General features: G+C 34.6%; 1 protein-coding gene across 2 annotated transcripts in view; it reads left to right on the top strand.

Moving 5' to 3' along the window:
* Nucleotides 1-26,380, top strand: part of CNTLN (centlein) — a 355,730-nt gene that overhangs the window by 160,519 nt on the left and 168,831 nt on the right. For both annotated transcript variants that reach the window (XM_018051925.1, XM_018051924.1), the window contains exon 8: nucleotides 1,136-1,330. In XM_018051925.1, coding sequence (XP_017907414.1) covers nucleotides 1,136-1,330 — 195 coding nt within the window. The remainder of the gene's footprint in view (nucleotides 1-1,135; nucleotides 1,331-26,380) is intronic.

Here is a 26,380-nt window from a genome sequence, read left to right as displayed (position 1 = left end):
TAAGCAAACCTAAAAACCTGTTGTCTTAACATAATTTTGAAATTCTGTCTTTGGGGATTTTGCTTTTGTTGTAACCTCACTGACTCACTATTAGCCCTATTTTTAAATTTTAAAGCAGATATAATTCTTGGGTCACATTCCCAGTGTCATCAGCAAATATGTATATATATACACACACACAGATTTTGAAAAAATCAGGATCAGCTACTACAAATTGAATTATATATCATTAAATCACAATCATAAGTTAGGATTTTCATCACCAAGTAAGTTCATTTGTATTGGAGGAATACCATTGTTTACCATGTATGACTCTATGCCACCAGGTATATACCTTATACTGTCTCACAGTCTTAATAAACCCTCAATATAAATTTATTTAATTCATGTTGCCTTGAATTAAAAAATTTTAAAATTATCTATCATCACTTTGGAACACTGATTCTATTTTTATCACTCTGATCAAGGTCTTCAGTGATTACCTGTTTTCTACAGGAACAAATCCATCTTCCTTAATCTGGCATTCAAGAGCCTTTGCATTCCATCTACAGTCTCATTGGCTGGCTTTATCTCCTACTATTCCTTCTGCTGCTCCTCCTCTACTTTAGCAGTAGATGCTAGTTTTACTAAATGGGAGTATATCAGTCAACTTTCATGAACTCTCAATAAAAGTTTATTTTTTTTCTCCAAATGTATATTTTGAGTCCGGTTAGGCTAATATAACTTATGTTCCCTTTCTGTTTCTTCCTACCACTGTACATAATTTTTTTTTCTGCATTTATTCTAACTTTAGAATGACTTTTTTGTTTTCATTCAGTTTCTATAATATCATTACGGCCCAGTTCAATTCCGTTCTTTGTCATGACAATTAATATAGCTAGCTTAAAATGTTTATATGCCTATATTACAACTGGCTAGTAAAACATACTGTCTTTTTAACATCAGTTGAAGTTTTATATTGGCATGTGGTTATATCATTTGGTTTCCCATTTGTTTATATATTGCTTTTCCTCTTAGACTATTAAGATAACTTGAGGGCAAGGAGTATGTCATATATAGACATATGTATGAATATGTTTGTTATATATATAGATGTATTTATTATTTATAAATTTGGATATATTTTTTAAAACAGCTTTACAATGAATTACATATTTGTTTTGAAACCACAAAATCAAGTGAAGCTATGCTCCGACAAAGTGTTGTTACTCTTCAGGATCAGCTGTTTCAAAAAGAGCAAGAAAATGCTAAATTAAAAGAAAAGCTTCAGCAATCACAAGAAGCATTCTGTCCTTTACCTCGAGAATGTGATTCAGACCGCTCAGAACAGGTGAGACATTTTCTAAAAATGTTTCTCTGTATAATATTATATTAAAGTATTTACTACAATTGACTGAAACACAAAAGTTAAATAAATTTGCATATATTAGAATATATGTGGCAGATTTGCGTTGTGCTTTTATCATACTCTTTAGAAATGAATATTTTATATGGTGTGGATTCATGTAGAAATACAGGGGTTATCTGGTAGAGTTATTAGGTTGAAACAATTGGCTGATATATGATAATGAAAAGGAAATTAATAGGTCATGCCTATTTTGAGACTTTTTATTGAATGAGATAATGGAATGAAAATCTGGAAGTCTCATAAAAGTACTTGCCTAAATTCCTGGTGTGTGGTGAGTGAGTGAGTACTGTGAAAGTCACTCAGTAGTGTCCAGCTCTTTGCAACCCCCTAGACTATACAGTCCACGGAATTCTCCAGGCCAGAATACTGTAGTGGGTAGCCTTTCCCTTCTCCAGAAGATCTTCCCAACAAGTTAATACCATTTAGTCTCAATTCTGTCAGTACCTTGATATATGATTTTGGGCAGATCAGTTGACTTTTCTACCTATTTCCTGTCCAACTAAGTGAGGTAGTACAAATGTACAGATAAATAAGCAGGTTTAGTATTCAAATAAACCTGGGATCAAATTGTAGCTCTACCTGTGAGCTTTGTGAACTTGAACTCATTTCTTAACCCTTTTAGCCAAAGTTTCTTTGCAGATAAAATATGATATTAATGCTTTGTCATAGTTTGTGAGGATTAATGAGATAATGCATGTTAAACACAGAGCTTGTCATATAGAAAATATCCAGAGGTACCTCTTTCAGATAATTTTCAAGGTAACTTTCAGCTGTAAATACATATTATTAAAAAATCGTACTCCTGTTAGTTTATTTAATACACTCAGCATTTCTTTTAATTTTAGAATTTAAAGAAATGAATTAACACAGTTATATACTTGGAAGCTTTAAAGTTTATTAGTGATCCTTTAATAGTAGTTTTTCAACCCAGCATATTTTGTCTTGCTAACAAGCAGTTTTAAAATTTGTATTGTATTACATTGTATTTTTTGGACATCAAGTGCACAGAATTGGATTAGTCATAAAATTTATATCATGACACAATACTGTATTATGTGTATATTTATTTTAATTGTCACTTTTTAAATTACCCTTGGTCCCACCAACTGATCCAAGGGTAGAAAATTACTGATAGCTTATATCTACTTGTATCCTTCACCCTTTACTGCTACCCTGATTCTCTCACCAGAGGTAACTACTGAACTATTTATCATTTTAATTGTTTTTTATAAAGTTTTATTCCATAAAATTTTATGAGGAAGTAGAATATGGCTGTTTTCCCATTTATAAAAATGTATTAAATTGTGCTGTTTCCTGGGTTTTCGCAGTTTTTCTTATCACTGTATTAAGATTCACCTATGATGTTTAGTATAACTGTTCATTTATTTTTACTGCTATAAAATACTCTCTGTGATTATATCATAACTACTTAGCCATTCATTTGTAGATGAGTATTAGGGTTACTTCCATCTTTTTGCTATTATGAATAATGCTACAGTTGACATTTTTGTACATGATTCTTAGCATACACATGCAGCATTTTTGTGAAATAAATATCTCAGAATAGAAATTCTAGGTTTAGGGTATGAAAATGTTACTTTTGCAAAATGCTGGCCACTTACTTTTCAAAGTGTTTTTCATCCATTTTTCTTATACCAATAATGTATTTGGTTGATTTTCATCCTCACCACTTGATATTATCAGACTTAGTTTGTTGACAGCTGCTGAATTAGTATAAAATAATAATATTTTTATCATCATGTATTTATCACTGATAAAGCATATTTTTGTGATTACTAGCCAAGTGAGTGCCCTCTTCTGCAAAGTGTCTATTTCTGTCTTTTATCCATTCTTCTATTGGCTTTTTTCTTACTGATTTTTAAATATTCTTTAAATGTTTTTGATATTAATCTCTAGTAGGTTAAATATGTGGCAACTATCTTCTCTTAGTATGTACCTTGTCTTTTGATTTTCTTTAACATGTCATACGTGAACAGAACTTCCTAATTTTAATTTAGAAAAAGTATTATTTTATCATTAGTGCTCATTTAAGAAATCCTTTCCTACTCCAAATATGGAAATATTTATATCTCTGTTTTCTTCAAAAAGTTTTAAAGCTTTGCTTATGTCATTTATATTTATAAATCATTTGGAATTGTGTTTCATATATTGTTTAAGGTAAGGATGCATTTTATTTATTTATTTTTTCCCCAAGTAATAGTCAGTGAATCAACCCACTGGATGATCCCCTTTTTTCCTGTTTAGTGTTGGGCTACCTCTATCATATATCCTATATTTTATTTAATTTCATTGAATATTTTATTTTATTTATTTTTTTATTTTTATTTTTTTCTCATATTTTTTATTTATTTATTTATTTTTTATTTTAATTTTTTATTTTTTTTTAAATTTTAAAATCTTTAATTCTTACATGCGTTCCCAAACATGAACCCCCCTCCCACCTCCCTCCCCACAACATCTCTCTGGGTCATCCCCATGCACCAGCCCCAAGCAAGCTGCACCCTATGTCAGACATGGACTGGCGATTCAATTCTTACATGACAGTATACATGTTATAATTCCCATTCTCCCAAATCATCCCACCCTCTCCCTCTCCCTCTGAGTCCAAAAGTCTGGTATACACATCTGTGTCTTTTTTCCTGTCTTGCATACAGGGTCGTCATTGCCATCTTCCTAAATTCCATATATATGTGTTAGTATACTGTATTGGTGTTTTTCTTTCTGGCTTACTTCACTCTGTATAATTGGCTCCAGTTTCACCCATCTCATCAGAACTGATTCAAATGAATTCTTTTTAACGGCTGAGTAATACTCCATTGTGTATATGTACCACAGCTTTCTTATCCATTCATCTGCTGATGGACATCTAGGTTGTTTCCATGTCCTGGCTATTGTAAACAGTGCTGCGATGAACATTGGGGTACATGTGACTCTTTCAATTCTGGTTTCCTCGGTGTGTATGCCCAGAAGTGGGATTGCTGGGTCATAAGGTAGTTCTATTTGCAATTTTTTAAGGAATCTCCACACTGTTCTCCATAGTGGCTGTACTAGTTTGCATTCCCACCAACAGTGTAGGAGGGTTCCCTTTTCTCCACACCCTCTCCAGCATTTATTGCTTGCAGATTTTTGGATCGCAGCCATTCTGACTGGTGTGAAGTGGTACCTCATTGTGGTTTTGATTTGCATTTCTCTAATAATGAGTGATGTTGAACATCTTTTCATGTGTTTGTTAGCCATCCGTATGTCTTCTTTGGAGAAATGTCTACTTATTCTTTCTAAACTATTTTCTCTGTATTCTTAGACAATGCTACATCATCTTAATTAGCATAGCTTCATAGTAAATTTTTATATTTGATAGATCTACTTTCTTACTATTCTTCAAAGTGTCTTGGCCATGTTGGCACTTAGCACTTAAATATATCTTTAAGGATAATTTATAGTTTCATGAAAACACTGTTGAGAGTTTTTGTAAACAGTTTTACTGAAGGGTAACATACAAACAGTAAAGTACAAACCTTAAGTGTGTAACTCAATGACATTTCACAAACTGAACACATCCATATAATACTATTCAGATCAAGAAATAGAATATTATTAATATTCAGTAAACCTCCATAATGTTCATAATAGGTAGCAACCCCTACAACATAACCACTGTTTTTACTGCTATCATCATTGATTAATTTTGCTTATTTTTGAAACTTAATAGTATTTCACCCTTAAACACTATATGCTGTGGGTATTTTGTAAATATCCTTTGTCACATTAGGAAGTTCCTGTCTTTCATAGTTTGATGGAAGCTTTTCATGAACAGGTATTGATTGTATAGAGTGCATCTTTTTTTAAAATCATTTTTTATTGAAGGATAATTGCTTTACAGAATTTTGCTGTTTTCTGTCAAACCTCAACATGAATCAGCCATAGGTATACATATACCCCTCCCTTTTGAAACTCCCTCCCATGTTCCCTTCCATCCCACCCCTCTAGGTTGATACAGAGCCCCTTTTTGAGTTTCCTGAGCCATACAGCAAATTCCCATTGGCTATATATTTTACATATGGTAATGTAAGTTTCCATGTTACACTTTCCGTACATCTCACCCTCCCTTCCCCTCTCTCTGTGTCCATAAGTCTATTCTGTATGTCTGTGTCTCCATTGTTGCCCTATAAATAAATTCATCAGTGCCATTTTTCTAGATTCCATATATATGTGTTAGAATACAGTATTTATCTTTCTCTTTCTGACTCACTTTACTCTGTGTAATAGGTTCTAGGTTCATCCACCTCATTAGAACTGACTGAAATGCGTTCCTTTTTATGGCTGAGTAATATTACATTGTGTATATATACCACAACTTCTTTATCCATTCATCTGTCGATGGACATCTAGGTTGCTTCCATGTACTAGCTATTATAAGTAGTGCTGCAGTGAACAATGGGATACATGTGTTACAGTGCATCTTTTACAGTGATGCTAAGGCTTTTCTTGTGTAATCTGTTAGGTGGTTTATTACATTTATTGTTTTTCAATTATTAATTCAGTTTTGTACTTATGAAATAAACCAAACTTCATTGTAATTTTTTTAATTTTCATATTGCTGGATTCAATTTGCTAATATTTTTGTTAGGATTCTTGCATCTGTATTTATGAGGGATATTGGGCTTGTCCTTTCTTGAATGTTTCATGTTAGATTTTGATATTAAGTTGATGCTGGTGTCCTAATGTGAATTAAAAGTGTTCTCTTTTTCACTTTACTAGAAGAGTTTGTATAAGACTCTTTCTTTCTTACTGAATACTGAATGCTTTCCTTCTTACTTAAGGAACAAGTCAATTATATTCAGCATTACACTGGAGATTCTAACTAGTACAATAAGGCAAGAAACAAATAAAATCATACTAATTAGAAATAAGGAAGTAAAACTCTTTTTATTCACAGAACCTGAGCATCCGTATAGAAAGCCTACTGAGTCTATGATGAAGCTCCTAGAAATAGTAAGTAAATTTAGCAGTGTTGCAAGATGTGACATCAGTTTACAAAACTCAATTATATATCTAAATATTAGAGACAAATAATTAGAAATTGAAATTTAAGAAGACCGTTTATAATAACATCAAAGCCTGTGTAATAATTAAGGATGAATTTGACAAAATGTGCCCCAGACTTGTACAGTGAAAAGTACAAAACATACCAGAGTGAAATTATAAGACATATATAAGTGGACAGCTATCAGTTCTGCCCCAATTGATCTATTATGTAATCACAATAAAAATTCCAGGAGGCTATATTTTCTAGATAAGTACCAGCCAAGACTAGAATTTATAAGGAAATGCAAGGGAACTAAAAGAACAAAATCAAGTATAATAAAAAATAAAGTTGAACTTATACTACCTAATTTTGAGACATATTTAACAAGCTAAAAAATCTAAATTGTGGGTGTAGTGTTCACATGAAGACTGACAAAATAATTGATAAAACAGGATAGAGTCCAGAAAAATACCCACTAGTATGTGTCTCTTTACCTCATGAAATGTAGTGTAAGTCACTTAGTTCTTTTTAAAGAATTCTCTGTGTATCCTTGCTCTTAGTATTAGCTTGTCAGTTTTACAAATAGATATTCAGTTAGAAATGTTTCTAGTTTCCCTTGTGATTTTCTTTTTGCCCCTTTAGTTATTAGGAGATATGTTTTTTTAATTTTGAAATAATGTTTTTCTCCTTGTACATCTTATTTTTATTCACTTCAAATATACTTCTATTATGGTCAGAGATAGTACTCTATAGTATTATTGTATTTGGAAATTTATTGAGACTTGTTGTATGTCCCAGCATAGAGTTTTGGTGAACTTACTGTTGGTTGATACTTGAAAATAATATGTGATTTCCATATTGGCTTGAGTTTCCCTTAAATATCAGTATTAATTATGTCATTGTGGTTGGTAGTGTTCAGATCTTATGTATTTAGTGATTTTTATCCTTAGGTTTTAATCAGCTTTTCTGTCAGTTGCTAAGAGAAAATCTTACAGTATGATTGTTTTTCTCTTTAATTTTGTCAACATTTGCTTCATGTATTTTGAAGCTGTTTTACTAGGGGCATATGTATTTATAATTGTCATGTCTTTCTAATTAATCAAGCCCTTTGCTATTGTAAAATGTTACTTTTAACTATAATAATACTCTGTTGACTTGAAATCAAATTTTATGATGTTAATTTAATCAATCAATCTCTTTAATGGTTACCTTTTCCATGGTAGTATACCATTTCCCATTGACAGAGGAGGTTGGTGGGCTGCAGTCCATGGGGTTGCAAAGAGTCAGACATGACTAAGCCACTTCACTTACATTTTATACCTTTTCCCATTCTATAAATTTCCATCCATGGGTGTCTTAATATTTAAAGTGTACATAGTTGGATCCTGTTTCTATTCATTCTAGCAATTTCCTTCTCATCGCAATGGTAATGCATTTAGATTTAATATGATTATTTATATGGTTGTGTTTAGGTGTACCATCTTACCATTTGTATTCCATTTGTCCTGTTTGTTGGTTCCTCTGTTCCTAGTTCCTTCCTATTTTTCTGGGTTAATTGACTGTTTATATATATATATATTTTAAAGTAGTTTTAAAATGTCACTTTTCTGTATTCTGGACTCCAGTGTTTCTGACAATGTAACTGGGAATTTGTTTCCTTGTTACCAACAATTAAATGTTATGTGTCAGTGTTGTCTAGATTTTTTTCCCTCAATATTTAACCTTTGATATTAAGCATTTTAACTCTGATGTTCCCAAGTATGATTTTCATTGTGGTCATCCTTCTTGCAGTTTGATGACTTCTTGATTTCTGTAAATAATACTTTTTTTGTATTTTTTACTGAATTGGGGAAATTTCTGACATTATTTTGTCAAACATTTTTCTGACCTCTCTCTTTTCCTTTCGAAGATTCCTGTTTTACTTATGTAAGACTTTTCAACATTACCCCGAAGACTGATGAGTCTCTCTTCATTTTTTAAAATCTTCCAATCTGTGTTCTTTAGTTAATTTATATTAATTTTTATTCAAGTTAACTGACATTTCTGTTATCTCCAATTTTTCTATAGGTCTTTTCTGTGAATTATTCTATAAATATTTTACATTTCAGTTCTAGAATTTTCATTTGATTCATTACTGTATTATATATGTATCTGTGAAGTTTTCCTATTTAATCTTACAAGCACATTTTTTTTCTTTTGGTCCCTATTATAATAGTTAAAGTAGATTCTTTAAAATCATTATATTTTTGATTATATCTTTTGGGTCTTCTTGGATTTAATTACTTAGTGATTTTCCTTTGCTTTAAATACAGGTCATATATTAATGTTTTGTCTGTGTCTAACAATTTTGGATTATTTAATGTATATAGTAACAGATATGTTATAGAAATTCTGCTTTCTGACATGTTACAGTACTCATAAGTTCTGAAGTTCTTCCTCCAGCTGCCTCCCTTCCTCTCTTTCTCTCAGAATTTAAATAAGTTAACCACCAAGCCCTGATTTCCTTCAGATGAAAACAGTTAAAAAAAAAAAAAAAGAAAACAGTTAAATTGCTTTTAAGTTCTTTTATCTGGATTGCTTAGAGTCTTTGCCATGATACTTCAGGTATCAGTCATAGTTTTGACTGTCACCCTTCTAGAATTTTTCTTCTTTATAGCTACAGTGGTGGGCTCAACTTTGTCCTGAACTTCTTCAAGGCAGTAAAACTGAAAATTACTATTGGAATTTTAGCCTCCCCACATCATGTCTGGTATGAGCCTGTCTTGGATAAAAATTCACAAAAATGGGAAACTTACTCAGAATATTCTATTTTTCCAGTATCAGTTCTTATTCAGATTCTTCCTGTATTTGATCATTCTCTGTACCTTCAGGTAGTTGTTTTTATATTTTGCTCAGAGTTGAAATACTTTTATGCAGGAGATTTAACCTGATAGAAATCTACTCAGCTACTATAAATGGAACTTCCCAGTCATTCACTTTTTAGAGTGTATTTTAACTAACTTACTTAACTTACTTCAGGGTGTATTTAATTTTTCACACAATGCAAGGAACTTAATACATTCTGACTCCTTTGTCTCACCTATTTTGCTGTTATCTTACATTTTAATCCTACATATATTCTTATTCTGTAAGACGTTATTATTAAAAACAATCAGTATTCATTGAGAATTTTTATCCCTTTGGAAGCTCTTCATTCTTTTCTGCAATTCTGTGTTTCCCCCTAGGATCTTTTGCCTTAAGCATTTTTTTAAAGTTACTTTTTGTTTTTTTAAGTGACGATCTGCTGACAGTGAATTCCCTCATTTTATATTTATTAGAGAATTCCTTTTGTCTTCATTTCTGAGTACTATTTTCAGGTGGGTCAGTTCAGTTCAGTTCAGTTCAGTCACTCAGTCGTGTCCAACTCTTTGCGACCCCATGAATTGCAGCACGCCAGGCCTCCCTGTCCATCACCAACTCCCAGAGTTCACTCAAACTCACATCCATCGAGTCGGTGATGCCATCCAGCCATCTCATCCTCTGTCGTCCCCTTCTCCTCCTGCCCCCAATCCCTCCCAGCATCAGAGTCTTTTCCAATGAGTCAACTCTTCTCATGAGGTGGCCAAAGTACTGGAGTTTCAGCTTTAGCATCATTCCTTCCAAAGAACACCCAGGGCTATCTCCTTTAGAATGGACTTGTAGAATTTTTTTTCTTTGTTTTAAAGTTGATACTCCTTGTCTTCTGGCTTCCATATTTTGAGTTGAAAAGGCAGCTCTCTCTCCTTTGAAAGTAATGGATCCATTCTCCCAATGCTGTTGTTGTTTAGTTGCTAAGTTGTGTTTGACTCTTTTGTTACCCCATGGACAGTAGTCCACCAGACTCCTCTGTCCATGGGATTTCCCAGGCAAGAATGCTGGAGTGGGTTGCCATTTCCTATTCCAATTCTCTGATTAACTTTTCATGTTTTCTCTATTTTTGGTTTTCAGTGGTTTTAATATGTGTGCTGGTGTTTCTGATTTTTTTGTGCTTTCAAGTTTATTTAAAGTTTTTTCTTCCTGTATAGGGTTTTTTGAATTCTTGGAAAATTCTTGCTAAATATCTCTTCAAATATGACTTCTACATATTCTTTCTTTCCAGTTCTTGTGAGATTTCAGTTTCTTTTTTTTGTTGTTGTTGTTTTTGTAAAATATGTTTATTTATTTTAATTGGAGGTTAATTACTTTACACTATTGTATTGGTTTTGCCATACATCAACATGAGTCCGCCACAGGTATACATGTGTTCCCCATCCTGAACCCCCCTCCCACCTCCCTCCCTGTACCATACCTCTGGGTCGTCTCAATGCACCAGCCCCAAGCATCCAGTATGATGCATCGAGCCTGGACTGGCGATTCGTTTCATATATGATATTATACAGGTTTCAATGCCATTCTCCCAAATCATCCCACCCTCACCCTCTCCCACAGAGTCCAAAAGACTGTTCTATACATCTGTGTCTCTTAGACTATTCCACCATGTGCTCTGTATCTTTGATGACTCTTTAGTATCTTCAAAGGTTTTTTTTTTTTTTCCCTCTTTACGTCGACCTTTAACTTTCTTCAGTTCATTCATTCTCTCCTCTGTTATGGGTAGTCTGATGTTGTATCCATCTATTAAATTCTTGAATAGAATGTATATTCTATTTTTGTTGGATGAAGTGTCCTAATTGTCTGTGAGATCTATTTGACTTGCAGTGTTTTTCAAGTCTTGCATTTTCTTGCTTATCTTCTGTCTAGTTGTTCTGCCCTTTATTATTTGTCTATTTCTTTCTTCAGTTCTGTTCATTTTTGCTTGACACATTTTGGGGCTCTGCTTTTAAGTACGTATATATTTATAACTGGAATATCTTACATTTAGAATATACTGGAATATTTTATACCTTCTTATATTAGAATATCTTCTTATATTTATCATTTTTAAATGTCTTTATCTATAGTGACAATTTTTGTCTAAAGTCTATTTTGTCTGATATAATTTATTTTAATTTCCTCTCCACGTTGTGATGTAAATAACATAGAACACTGTATTCGTTCAAAGTGTACAACATACTGATTTCATGTCAAAATGTTAGCCACAATAAGTTTAGTTAACGTCTGTGACTTCACTCAGTTACAGTTTATTTCTTTTGATGAAAACAGTTCACCTGATACTATAACAGCGTTGTTAACTGGCTGTACCCCAATACAAAATGTTTTCGGTGTTAAAAAAAAGTCTCTCTTAAGCAAGTTACAGAAACAGGATGTTGTTAACTATAGTCACCATGCTCTATGTTGTATCCTTATTACATATTTATCTTGGAATTGGAAGTTTGTACTTTTTAGTCACCTCACACTTTATCCCCAGCCCCTGCCACCAGTCTCTGGCAAGTGCCTATCAGTTCTGTATTTCTGTAAGTTTTTCCTAGGTTCCATTTCTTCATAATTCAGTCAGGGAGAGTTGTATATTTCTGGGAATTTATCTGTTCCTTCTGAGTTATCCTTTTTTCTTTGGTGTATAAATTGTTCAGAGTAGTCTCTCATGATCCCTTGTATTTCTGTGGTATCAGTTGTAACATCTTGTCTTTCACTTCTAATTTTCTTATTTGAGTTCTCTTTTTTCTTGTTAAGTCTAGCCAAGCTTTATGAATTGGTTTATGCTTTTTAGGAAACGGCTCTTTGTTTCATTGATCTTCTTAGTTGTCCTTTTAATCTCTATTTCATTTGTTTCTGTTTTGATCTTTCTTTCTTCATTCTACTAACTTTGGGCTTAGGTTGTTCTTTTTTTCTGTTCTTTGAGATATAAAGTTAGAATGTTCTTCAGAGCTGTTTTCTTTTTCTTAATATAGGTGTTTATCATTACGAACATCCTTAAGATTGCTTTTGCTGCATCCCACACATTTCTGTATACTGTATTTCCTTTTGTGTTTGTCTCAAGATATTTAAAATTTTTATTTTGATTTATTTTTTAATCATTGGCTGCTCAGTATCATGTTGTTTAATCTCCACATATTTTTGAATTTTCCAGTTTTTTGTTTATAATTTTTTGTTTTATACTGTTACAGTTGAAACGGATGCTTGATATGACTTCAGTCTTATAAAATTCATTAAGACTTGTTTTACGGCCTAGCATAGGATCTATCCTGGAGAATATTACACATGCCCTTAAGAAGAATATGTATTCTTATGCTTTTGGCTGGAACCTTCTGTACATATGTGTAAGGTTCCTCGGGTCTAATGTATCATTTAAATTCAGTGTTTCCCTTTGACTTTTTGTCTGGATGATGTATTCATTGTTGAAAGTAGGATATTGAGTCTCATACTATTGTTCTGTTGGTGTCTATTTCTCCCTTCAAATCTATCATTATTTCCCTTCCATATTTAGGTCCTCCTATGTTGGCTGTATAAATACTAATCAGTGTTATATCTTTGTGTTGGATTTACCCCTTTATTATTTTTATTTTTTTTAATTTTTATTTTTACTTTATTTTACTTTACAATACTGTTTTGGTTTTGCCGTACGTTGACATGAATCCGCCATGGGTGTACATGAGTTCCCAATCCTGAAACCCCCTCCCACCTCCCACCCCATATCATCTCTCTGGATCATCCCCGTGCACCAGCCCCAAGCATCCTATATCCTGTATCGAACCTAGACTGGCGATTCGTTTCTTACATGATAGTAGACATGTTTCAGTGCCATTCTCCCCTTTATTATTTTATGATGACCTTCCTTTTTTCTTTTTCCAGGCTTTGGCTTCAAGTCTATTTTGTCTAATATAAAGTGTAGCTCCTCCTATACATTTTTGTTTCCATTTGCATGGAATTATCTTTTTCCACCCCTTCACATTCAGTCCACGTGTATCTTTAAATCTGAAGTGAATTTGGATGTCTGTTTCCTTCCCCAGGTTAGGGAAGTTTTCAGTCATTATGTCTTAAAATAATCTTTCTTCCCTTTTCTCCCTCTTTTCTCTTTCTGGGATTCCTATAGTGAGTATTGTTTCACTTAGTGGTGTCTCATAAGTTCCTTAAGCTATGTTCACTCTTTCTCATTCCTTTTTTTTTCCTTTTGCTCTTCTGATTTCCTGTCTCTGAGTTTGCTGATCATTTCTTTTACTTCATGTAGTTGTCCATTAACCCCCTCTACTGTGTTTTTCAGTTCAGTTATATTCTTTAGCTCTGATTTGTTTGGTAAGTTCTTGTATATTTTATTTCTTTGTTGAAATTTTTCCTTTGCTTTTGCATTGTTTTCTTTGTTGAACATCTTTACAGCCATTATTTTGACATCTTTATCAGGTAAATCACTTATCTCCATTTCACTAAAGTCTGTTTCTGGGGTTTTATATTGTCCTTTTGTTTGGAACATATACCTCATTTTTTGCTTTTTTGTTTTCTTGTTCTTTTCATTTTCCTTGTCTCTTTATGTTAGTTTCCATGCATTTGATAAAATAGCCACCTCTTCTAGACAGAGGTGAAATCATGTAGAAGATGAAACTTATCCTTCCACTTGACCTTAGCTCTTGATTCTCTCTCAAACTTTTATGATTGTCTAAACATATTTCTTCATTCTTAGTAGCTCCCAGTAGTTGAGAGTGTGCCAAGATCTGTCAGTGTCCCATAGGGGAGAATGTCAGTCAGCACCCAGATGCACACTGATTGAAAGTCAGACTCTCAACCAGCAGCTTTTACATTATGCAAAGATACCTCTTTCAGGGAAGGACTGATAGAATGACATTTTTTTCTGCTCACTTTGTATTGAGCCCTCAAAGGACAGCCAGTTGAGAACTGTTTTTTATTCTTACCACACACAAACAGACACGTATGCAAACACGTGTGAAATACAAGGACATTTTTCAAGGTGATAGATATGTTTGTTAACTTGATTATGGTGATGGTATTGGGGTGAATGCCTATATCCAAACTTACTGAGAAGCATATATATACATGTATATCTCGAACATGTGTAGTTTTTTTGTAAATCAGTTATACTTCAATAAATCTCAAAATAAGAGATGGAAAAAAAAACCAAAACTGTTTCTTGTTTGCTGTAGTCCTGTTGAACCCATGGATACAAACCTCGCTGGCCACTAGTTAAGTGATAGAGAGGTGCATTCCATGGGCAGCAGCTGCAAAGCTAGGGCACCATATGGGTCCCTAAATCTTCTTTCAAGGAGAGATACTGGTGACCTGGAATAGGGCAGAGGGAGTGCGAAGATGGCACTAAATGGCTTAGGTTGACTACTTGTACTCATGTAGCTGGAAAAGCCCAAGATGGTTGTTGTTGTGCTCAAGGTTCTGATTTGGGCAACGGGTGATTTATGCAACTGATGTCTTATACTTGTGTAGCTGCAGATACCTTGGATAGCTTCACTGTGGTTCCTGGCTTCAGCATGAGTTTGGGGCGGTGGTGCAGATGGGGTGGCTGCTATTATCAGCTAACTCAGAAACCTGTGGGACAAAGACTAATGAGATCTGAAAGGATCCATGATGAATCGTGGCCATTGGCTTCATCAGTGGTGAACTCTGCTAAGGTTGTCTGCAGAGCAGATCTCTGTGAACCACCCATCATTCTGCTGCCTATTTGTTAAAAGTAGCCTCTGCATTTCTTCCTTGTTACTAGCTGGCTCAGTATGTCTCAGCTTTGCTGGTCTGGGTAGGTTGAAACTGAAGTTGGACTTTGGTGTAATGACCCGAGAAGCTATTGAAGCTGGTTGTTCATGTGTCTCTTGTTTTCCTGGTGAGAGGAAATTTTTCTAGCTTGGAAGTTCCTTCTTGGTGCTGAATAATGCCAACATAGGATATGGAATGATGTGGACAAGATGAACTTTTCTTTCTTTTCTTGTGCAGTTATTCTGTTTTTTTTTTTTGTTGTTGTTGTTGTTCCACTGTGTTGCTAAAACTTACTAAATGTACCCTAGTGACATCCCAGAACTGTTTTTGCCCATGGAGAGCTGTTCACCAGTTGATCTTCATGGGGAGACAGAGAAGCTAGGTTCTCCTATGTCACCTTTTTTTACCCCACCAGAACTGTTACTTGTTTTTAATACATGTGTTTTTGTGTAACAGGTTACTCCTACTATTAACAAGATTACTTTGCTGGAGTATTAACATCAAGGGACATGACAGTATTTCAGCCTTGAAGTTTTTATATATGTGTATGTTTATATACATAGCTTATGCTTTATATTATATATAGCTCAGCCATATTTCTCCTAAAGTTTAGTTAAACATGTTTTTCCTTTTCCTTTGGCATAGTTTTGAATGGACTCATTCTAAGCAATGGTTAGCGTATGGACCCTATCTTTAAAATTATGATTGTTAACAGAGAAAAATGGCAATAATAACTATTCATAAGAGTGGTTTTTCAAACAGATTTATTTAGTCCTTTTTTGCAATAAATATTAATATTTTACCTATAAATTTTTATAAGTTGCATTTTAGAATTATAATGTGATATATTTTATGTGTGTGTGGAGTATATATGTTCCTATAGTCTCTCATATTGGTTGATATTTCTCAGAATCTGACCTAGACTTTCCTAAATCTGCTTTGATTTAATTAAAAAGTACAGTTTGTTGTTTTCTTTGATCATTAGATTCATTAGTGGGATAGTTAAACCAATATTGTTAATTATACTTGTGCATATATATATATAACATTTATGTATTTTTCATAAATATTTGGTATTAGAATGGCATATAGTATATGGATACAGCTGTCAAATAAATGTTTTCAGGGTTGGTCAGGATAGTATTTGTATTCACCTTTGAGGAAATTCAGGTTGAGACATAGAAAGGAAAAGTTCAAAATAATTTTTCTCTCCCTTGTATAATTGGAGTTTGAAAGAGAGGTGGATGGATATTAGTTATTGTTCAACATGTTTCTCTGAATGAGAATTTTTATGTAGTTAATGAAATGACCTTAAAATATATACATTTTATAGAACTATAGAATAGTGACTCTTCCATTATTTGAAAGACTGGTGTAGATGTTTAAAAATCAGATTTTTGAGATGAAACTTGATTTTTCATGTATTAAGGACATTTTCTTTAAAATTTTATTGCAAATGCAATAATCATACTATTAGCCAGAATTCTCTATTAATTGATATATCTAAACTTACTTTACAAATATTTACTGATATCCTACCATGTGTTGGGCACTGATAGTTCTTGGTGATAAGAAAACTTTAGGGGACAAAATAAGATATTTGCACTTATGGAGCATACATTCAGATCTGAGAGTCACCACCATCAAACAAATAAACATGTTACATGGTAATAAGTATTCTGAAGAAAAATAATGCAATGTGAAACACATAGTGATTGAGAGTGATGTTGCTTTTTTATATATGATTGTAAGAGAAAGCTTGGAAGAAAAGTTATGACCTACCTAGATAGCATATTGAAAAGCAGAGACATTACTTTGCCTGTCTGTCTAGTCTAGGCTATGGTTTTTCCAGTAGTCATGTATGGATGTGAGAGTTGGACTATAAAGAAAGCTGAGTGCCAAAGAATAGATGCTTTTGAACTGTGGTGTTGGAGAACACTCTTGAGAGTCCCTTGGACTGCAAGGAGATCCAACCAGTCCATCCTAAAGGAGATCAGTCCTGGGTGTTCATTGGAAAGACTGATGTTGAAGCTGAAACTCCAATACTTTGGCCACCTGATACGAAGAGCTGACTCATTGGAAAAGACTCTGATGCTGGGAGGGATTGGGGGCAGGAGGAGAAGGGGACGACAGAGGATGAGATGGCTGGATGGCATCACCGACTTGATGGATGTGAGTTTGAGTGAACTCCAGGAGTTGGTGATGGACAGGGAGGCCTGGCATGCTACAGTCCATGGGATTGCAAAGAGTCAGACACGACTGAGCGACTGAACTGAACTAAAGAGAAAGCTATGCTTGTCAAGTGACTCCTGAGAAGATAACTAGAAGGAGTGAATTATTTAGATATATAAAGGAAGAGCATTCTAAGTGGAGGGATCAATAGATGCCAAGCTCATGAAGCAGGAGTTTGCCTAGCAGGGAGGCCATCCCTTGTGGCTAGATTCAAGAGAGCTGCAGTGAAGTGGATGATAGAAGTGACCTCAGAGGGGTAGATACAGGATCAGATGTTCTCTGGTCTTGTTCGGCCTGCATAAGCACATGGGTTTTACTCTGAGTGAGGTGGTGTGTTTTAAATAGAAGAGCAGCATGGAACCTATTGGAGTGTTTTAATCAGGTGGGTAATAAGTCTTAAGTTTATGTTTTAAAGGGATCACCCTGACTGCAGTCCAGAAAAGAGACTATTGGAAAGCAAAACTTGGAGCAGGGAGATAAGTTTAAGAGGCAGTTGTAATAGTCCAGGTGAAACTCAGTGAGTACTTAGAATAGATTGTGAGATGTAGTTTGATTTTGGAAATAATTCAGAGGTAGAACCTATAAGAATTGAAGATGGCTTAGATATGCTGGAGTGCTGTGATACATGGGGTTGCAAAGAGTTGGACACGACTGAGCAACTGAACTGAACTAGATATGAACTATGAGAAGGAGGAAAGAATTAAAAATAAATTCAAGATTTTCAGGTCTAATCATCTGAGCTAATAGTTTTGCCAATTTCTGAAGCAAAAAGGAACACTCTAACATTTTTCCCAGCAGGAAGGAAGAGGACGCTGAAGGTATATATAGAGAAGTGAGAGCCTTGAAGTAGAGAAATAGGAAGGGAGAGAAATATATGACTCAGAATGTCTCTCAATTAGTAACATATCCTTTCTCATGTCAGTACTATAACTGTTCTTCAGGATTTTGTCCATCTAGACTCATCTCTTTATCCATCCATCCATCCTCCCATCTATTCATTCATTTAGTATTCAATTATATAGTTAAAAATTATTAAACTCCTGTTGGATTCTCAGTACTAGATTTAGTATGAAGGGATACAAAGATGAATAAGGCAGTCTGCGTTTATGAATCTCATTAATGAGTATGCAGACAGGAAAATAATTATTATAAAGTGTGTTATTATGGAAACATGAATAAAGCATAGGCTTTGTAGAAACAAGTTTTGTGAGGGAGCATGTGTATGGAGAGGAGGAGGAATGCCAGACTTTTCAGAGAAAGTGGAATATGTCAGTTTGAAATTTAAGAGGTTATAGCTTCTTGTTGGAAGTGACATAGTGTCTGCCAGAGGGGACAAAGTTTGTGGTGTATCTTGGATATTGAGAATAGTCTAGGTAAGTGGTAGAATCACTTGGAGTTGGAGGGGTCGGGGTGTTGTAAAATAGTTTCTGATGTAATAGGTTTGGACTGGGGTCTTTTACATTCTAAGATATTCCTGTTGTAGGTGGTCCAGGGATAATCCTTTGATCAAGAAAAGACTAAATGGGCAAGTGGATTATACAGTTGAGAAAAAAAAGTTAGTATTTTAATTTTTCCATTTTTTGTATCCTTAATTTTTTTCAAATGCTTTTAGTAGTACTTTTCAGTTTATGAATTTAGGGGACTTCCCAGGTAATTCAGTGTAAAGACTCTTCCTGCCAATGCAGGAAATACAGGAGATAGTGGGTTCAGTTCCTGTAGGAGGACCTGCTGGAGGAGGAAATGTTAACCCACTCCAGTATCCTTGCCTGGAAAATCCCATGGACAGAGGTGCCTGGTGGACTACAGCCCTTGGGGTCGCAAAGAGTTGACTGAGTGACTAAGCATGCACACATTTACACAGTAGCAAGTAGCAACCTAAATTCTGAAATCTAGGTCCCTTATCTGTGTTACTTTGAACAGTTTATTTAACTTTTCTGAGTCTCAGTTTTATCATTTGAAGAAGGACATTTTAATAGTACCTACCTCATAGCAGTTTCATGGAGATTATAGGAGGTGATGCATGATGGACATTTAGAGCAGTTCAGTGTTACATCTTTTAAAAACACTTTTTGTGTTAGCAAATTTGAGGGTATTTTTTCTGTATTGGTGGTGATTTATCTTCTCGTTTTCCTGAACACACTTATAATCTGAATTATTGGTGAGCCAACTCTCAGTCTTTGCCAGAGAAAAGGACAAAGCTAATTGGTTCATATGGGATTGAAACCTGTGACCTTTGATTTCTTAGCACCCTGCTCTTAAAACTAGCTGAATATGGAATGACTGCCTATTCTCATCTCAGAGTGATTGTTTATCTTTTCCATGCAGAAGTACTGTTTCTTAACTTAAAGGAATATATTGCAGCAGAGGACAAAGAAGAAACCTAAGCCTTAAAATTACTCTTATTTAGCTGTGAATGAGATACACACCATGTGGCTAACGGCATAGGATTGTGAATTTTAACCAGAGGCTTATTAATTTTTATTTCTTTTCACAGATACTCTGTTCCTTCTTTTCTAGGTGATAGAGAATTGTCTTTTTGTATGTTGTTTTACCTTATGTTCTCACTTTCTTTTCAAAAAATTTATTACTAAATATCTGTGTACCCACCAGTAACTATCACCAACAGCCTTGATGGTACCTATACGCTACTCTCTGATCCCATCTAACTTCTTTTCTTGGACTTGTGTGATTAATCCCTGCCTATTGAAACTATGTTTTGTTAAATAATATAAATGTTTATAAATCATATATTATTTCTGCAGTTTTTATTTAAATTTGTAGCCATATCATAGTCTAAGTGTATCATGCTTTTCAACTAGATTTTTTCTTTGAATTTTATTTTTGTAACGTAACTCACTGTTCTTGAGTGTAGCAATAATCTTTTTTTCTTTTTTGTGCGACAGTCTGTTGTATGAATAAACCACAATTTATTTATCCACACTTTTGTCCATGAACATTAAAAATTTTTTTAACTATAGGAATGTTTACACACTGGTGCAATGAACTTTGTTAGTATATGTCTCCTGACACACATATGCAAAACTTTCTCAAGGATGTGCTGCTAAGGGTGAAGTCACCAATCATGAAATGTAAATATTCAAGCTTACAAGAAAATGCCAAATTATTTGCCAGAATGGCTGTCTTAAGTTACAGATTTCTTGCTTAGATTCTTAAAAAAAAGTAACATATCTCATTTGATTTCATTTTGTATTTCTTTGATTTCTAATGAGCTCGAGCTTCCTATATTGACATTATGTGAAATACTTGTTTGTGTTCTTTGCCATTTTTTCTATTAGAATATTTATCTCTTTTTTGAAATTCTTTATTTTGGATACTAATCTTTTGTTAGTTGTTATATGCTTCTGTATTACATAAAACCAAATCTCTGAGGCTTAACATTTTTTCTTATTTATATTTAAGAGTTCAGTGCGAGTATTACTTGGATTTTCAGTTTCCAAGCACTGATTTAGTCTCCTTTTGTCTTTTTGATCCACTAGCTTTTAACTTGTCTCCCAAAATTGTCTGGAAATTAGCTCTACTCCAACCAGCAAGAAGGGGGAAAGGTTCAAGAGAATCACATTTAGGAAGTTTTTATGTATAAGACTTAGAAGTGGTACATATCATTTCTGTTGGCATGTCTTATATGGCCACATGTGATCTAACAGCAAAAAAGATTTGGAAATATATGCCCTGAGATATTGGGAGATATGTGTCCATTTCCAAAAAGAGGAAATAAGCTTGGAGATCAACCAACAATATCAGCTATCAGTTATAATTATAGCAAATATCTTGTTTATAACTTTTCACTTCTGTGGTATCTTTTGAATAATGAAGTTATTCATTTAATATCATTGAATTTCTCAATAGTTTCAACTTTGGTGCTTATTGTATCTTTTTAAATAAATCCTACATTATCTTCAACTCATGACATTTTATATTTTTCTATATTTTCATCTAAAAGTCTTATAGCTTTGACTTTTACATATGAGTCTTAATCTGGTATTGATTTTTTGCTTGTTGTGAAGAAGATAATGCAATATAATTTTTTAAAAATCTGGATATCTGTTTCAGTAATATGCATTGTGCTGATAGTCACTCCATTTCTCAGTGATATACAGTGCAGTCTCTGACACTTATCATTGCATGTATATATGGGTTCATATTTAAGTGGATCAGCAGTTAGAACCGTGCATGGAAAAACTGACTGGTTCAAAATTGAGAAAGGAGTATGACAAGGCTGTATATTGGTATTCTGCTTATTTAACTTATATGCAGAGTATATTATGCAAAATGCCAGGCTGGGTGTATCACAAGCTGGAATCAAGATTGCTGGGAGAAAGATCAACAACCTCAGATATGCAGATGATACCACTCTAATGGTAGAAAATAAAGAGAAACTAAAGAGCCTCTTGATGGGGGCAAAAGAGAAGAGTGAAAAAGCTGGCTTGAAACTCTACATTCAAAAAACTAAAATCATAGCATCCAGTCCTATCACTTCCTGGGAAATAGAAGGGGAAGAGTGGAAGCAATGACAGAATTATTTTCTTGGGCTCCAGAATCTCTGTGGAAGGTGATTGCAGCCATGAAGTTAAGTGTTTCTTGCTCCTTGGAAGGAAAGCTATGACAAACCTAGACAGTGTATTAAAAAGCAGAGACATCACTTTGTTGGCAAAGGGCCATATGGTCAGAGCTGTGGACTTTTCTAGTAGTCGTGTATGGATGTGAGAGTTGGACTATAAAGAAAGTTGAGCACCGAAGAATTGATGCTGTCAAATTGTGGTGCTAGAAGACTTGAGAGTCCCTTGAACAGCAAGGAGATCACACGAATCAGTCCTAAAGGAAATCAGTCCTGAATATTCTTTGGAAGGACTGATGCTGAAGCTGAAGCTCCAGTACTTTGGCAACCTAATGCAAAGAGCCAACTCATTGGAAAAGACCCTGATGCTGGGAAAGATTGAAGGCAAAAGGAGAAGGGGTGTGACAGAAGGTTACATGTTTAAATAGTATAACCAACTCAGTGGACTTGAATTAGAGCGAACTCCAGGAGATAGTGAAGGACGGGAGCCGGACGTGCTGCAGTCCTCGGAATAGTAGAGAGTTGTACACGGCTTAGCAACTGAACAACAAATTTGCATTGGGTGATGTTTTTTTAAAATCTCTGAAAGAACATTGTATTTATTATTGTAGCTTTATATACTGTGCTGGGTCTTTATTGCTCTAGTTGTGGTGAGCAGGGGCTACTCCTCGTTGTAGTGTGATGCCTTCTCATTGTGATGGCATCTCATATTGTGCAGCACAGGCTCTAGGCATGTAGGCTTCAGTAGTTGTGGCACGTAGGCTCAGTAGCTGTGACTCATGGGCTACAGAGTGCAGGCTCCATAGTTGTGGAGCAGGGGCTCAGTTGATCTGCAACATGTGGGATATTCCCGGACCAGGGATCACACTTGAGTCCCCTGCATTGGCAAGTGGGATTCTTAACAACTGGACGACCTAGGAAGTCCCATTAAGGTCTTACATCTCTTTATTCAGTTCAGTTCAGTTCAGTTCAGTTCAGTCGCTCAGTCGTATCTGACTCTTTGCGACCCCATGAATTGCAGCACGCCAGGCCTCCCTGTCCATCACCAACTCCCGGAGTTCACTCAAACTCACATCCATCAAGTCGGTGATGCCATCCAGCCATCTCATCCTCTGTTGTCCCCTTTTCCTCCTGCACCCAATCCCTCCCAGCATCAGAGTCTGTTCCAGTGTGTCAGCTCTTCGCATAAGGTGGCCAAAGTATTGAAGTTTCAGCTTTAGCATCATTCCTTCCAAAGAACACCCAAGACTGATCTCCTTTAGCATGGACTGGTTGGATCTCCTTGTAGTCCAAGGGACTCTCAAGAGTCTTCTCCAACACAATTCAAAAACAGCAGTTCTTCGGTGCTCAGCTTTCTTCACAGTCCAACTCTCACATCCATACATGATCAGTGGAAAAACCATAGCCTTGACTAGATGGACCTTTGTTGGCAAAGTAATGTCTCTGCTTTTCAATATCTTATCCAGGTTGGTCATAACTTTTCTTCCAAGGAGTAAGCATCTTTTAATTTCATGGCTGCAGTCACCATCTGCAGTGATTTTGGAGCCCCCCAAAATAAAGTCTGACACTGTTTCCACTGTTTCCACTGTTTCCCCATCTATTTCCCATGAAGTGATGGGACCGGATGCCATGGTCTTAGTTTTCTGAATGTTGAGCTTTATCCAACATTTTCACTCTCCTCTTTCACTTTCATCAAGAGGCTTTTTAGTTCCTCTTCACTTTCTGCCATAAGGGTGGTGTCATCTGCATATCTGAGGTTATTGATATTTCTCCCGGCAATCTTGATTCCAGTTTATGTTTCTTCTCGTCCATCGTTTCTCATGATGTACTCTGCATATAAGTTAAATTGCAGGGTGACAATATACAGCCTTGACATCTTCTTTTCCTATTTGAAACCAGTCTGTTGTTCCATGTCCAGTTCTAACTATTGCTTCCTGACCTGCATACAGATTTCTCAAGAGGCAGGTCAGGTGGTCTGGTATTCCCATCTCTTTCAGAGTGTTCCACAGTTTATTGTGATCCACATAGTCAAAGGCTTTGACATAGTTGATAAAGCAGAAATAGATGTTAGATATGTAATATTTAAGGCATTTTATTAAATTCTAAGTATCTTACATTTTTGTTGCTGTTTTAGCTACTAAGGTTTTCTGTTTCTGTATATAGCAATGCAGCTGATTTTCTTTAACTTATTTCTAGCTACCCTGATAATCTGTTAATAATTCTAAATCCTTTGAGCTTTCTAGATCCTTTGAGCTTTCTGTGGAGATGGTCTGTAATGATGGCACTTTGTCTTTTCCTTGAAATTCCTAATTTGTTATATTGATATATATTTATATATTTTATATATTTGTTTATACATTTTATATATATTTTGTATATTTATTTATTTATACATTTTACCATACAAAAGTTCAATATAAGTAAAGTGGTTTGAGTAGATGTCCTATCTTGTTCCTAATTTTAAAGGGAATATTTTGCCATGGGCTATGAAATTAGCTGTAAGTTTCTTATGGATACCCTTTTATCAGATTAAAAAATCTGATAAACTAATATTATAAATGGTGATAAATTTTATTGAATATGTTATCTTTTGATACCTGTGACATTTCTAATCTTTTATATATTTCTTTATTTGTCTTATTAATACTTGTTTTTTAAATCTCTATTTATGGCTGAAATTGATCTATTATATAACTTTTTGTACTATCTTTATCTGGTTTTGGTAATAAGATAACCTTCATCAATGAGTTATTGAGTTAAAAAAAAAGAATTGGAAAATTGGGCTATTACTGTGAAAAAATTATAGAGAATGTAGTACAGAAATTCAGCCTGATGGAGAATATGAAAGAGGTGAGTGGATGCAGAAGAGAGAGTGAGAGTCTAATTGTAAAAGATGAGATAGAAAATAGAGGGGTCATAGTAAACTCTTCAGCTATATTTGGTTTGTTTTGTTTTTTTCCCAAATCTACTTGGTCATTTTGACTTTAACTCTACAACCTTCTTACTGCTTCACTTTCTTGGTTTTAAATTTTTTCTTTTTCGAAATAATTCATCACTAGCATGAGAAAGGACTTCCCTGGTGGCTCAGTTAGTAAAGTATCCACCTGCAGTATGCAAGACCTGGGTTTGATCCCTGGTTCAGGAAGGTCCCCTGGAGGAGGGCATGGCAACCCACACCAGTATTCTTGCCTGAGCAATCTCATGGACAGAGGAGCTTGGTGGGCTACAGACCATAGGGTCACAAAGAATCAGACACGATTTAGCAATTGAGCACAACACAAACATTTGAAAACATTTTCATGATTGCCTAATAGTTTAATGTAGTAATGAATGTGCCATTTTTTAACCTAAATATTTCCCTCCTCTGGGCCGTTTAACTTATTTCAATATATTTTTTTCTATTTCCACTGATTTTATACTATGACGACCATTTTCATTCATCTATCTATATTCTCATCACTTGTTTCTGTAGGATAAATTCTTTTTGTTGTTGTTGTTGTTGCTTCATACTTTATTATTATTATTATTTTTACAATATTGTATGGGTTTTGCCAAACATTGACATGAATCTGCCATGGGTGTACATGTGTTCCCCATCTTGAACCCTCTCTCCCACCTCCCTCCCCATCCCATCCCTCTGAGTCATCCCAGTGCACCAACCCCTAGCACCCTGTATCATGCATCGAACCCAGACTGGCGATTCATTTCACATATGATAATATACATGTTTCAATGCCATTCTCCCACATCATCCCATCCTCGCCCTCTCCCACAAAGTCCAAAAGACTGTTCTATACATCTGTGTCTCTTTTGCTGTCTCACATACAGGGTTATCGTTCCCATCTTTCTAAATTCCATATATATGCATTAGTATAACTGTATTGGAAAATCCGTATGTCAAAGATAATGAACCTCAGGATTTTGAATATATACCATGCATGCTAAGTTACACTGCAGAAAGATTATGCCAAATTTTCTTTTCAGTGTATGAGAGTGCCCACTGCTAGTAACCTTGCAAGCTTTATTATAATTTAAAAACAGCTTTGGTGATTCATTCTTTTCTTTTTCGTCTCTGGAAACTAGTGAGGTTTTTCACTTTCAGTCTTTACTTGGTTTTATTATGAATGTTTTATCAGTTTGTGTATTTATTTTTTTAAAAAATTATATACATATTATATATTTATATACATAGAATTTATTTATATAATATAACCTCTTTGATATATACTTTGGAAATAAACTCAGTGTAATATTTATCACAGATATTTTCACAGTTTATTGTTTGTCTAGGTCATTAACTATTTCTAGACCTACTAAACTTAGTTCCAAGATAATTATTGAAACCTTTTCCTGAACGTTTTATCTTGAGGTGTATACCTTTTTTGTGCATTAGCAAGTATTAAACTTCATTGTTTTCCTTGTCTGTCCCCCCTCTGAACTGTGAGCTCCTTGAGGACAAGAAAAGTTGGTGTCTTATGCTCTTATCCTTACTGTCTTTGCCAGTAATTGATAT

The sequence above is a fragment of the Capra hircus genome, chromosome 8 (assembly GCF_001704415.2).
Source record: "Capra hircus breed San Clemente chromosome 8, ASM170441v1, whole genome shotgun sequence".
Taxonomy (NCBI): domain Eukaryota; kingdom Metazoa; phylum Chordata; class Mammalia; order Artiodactyla; family Bovidae; genus Capra; species Capra hircus.
This window is presented reverse-complemented; position numbering and strand designations above follow the sequence as displayed.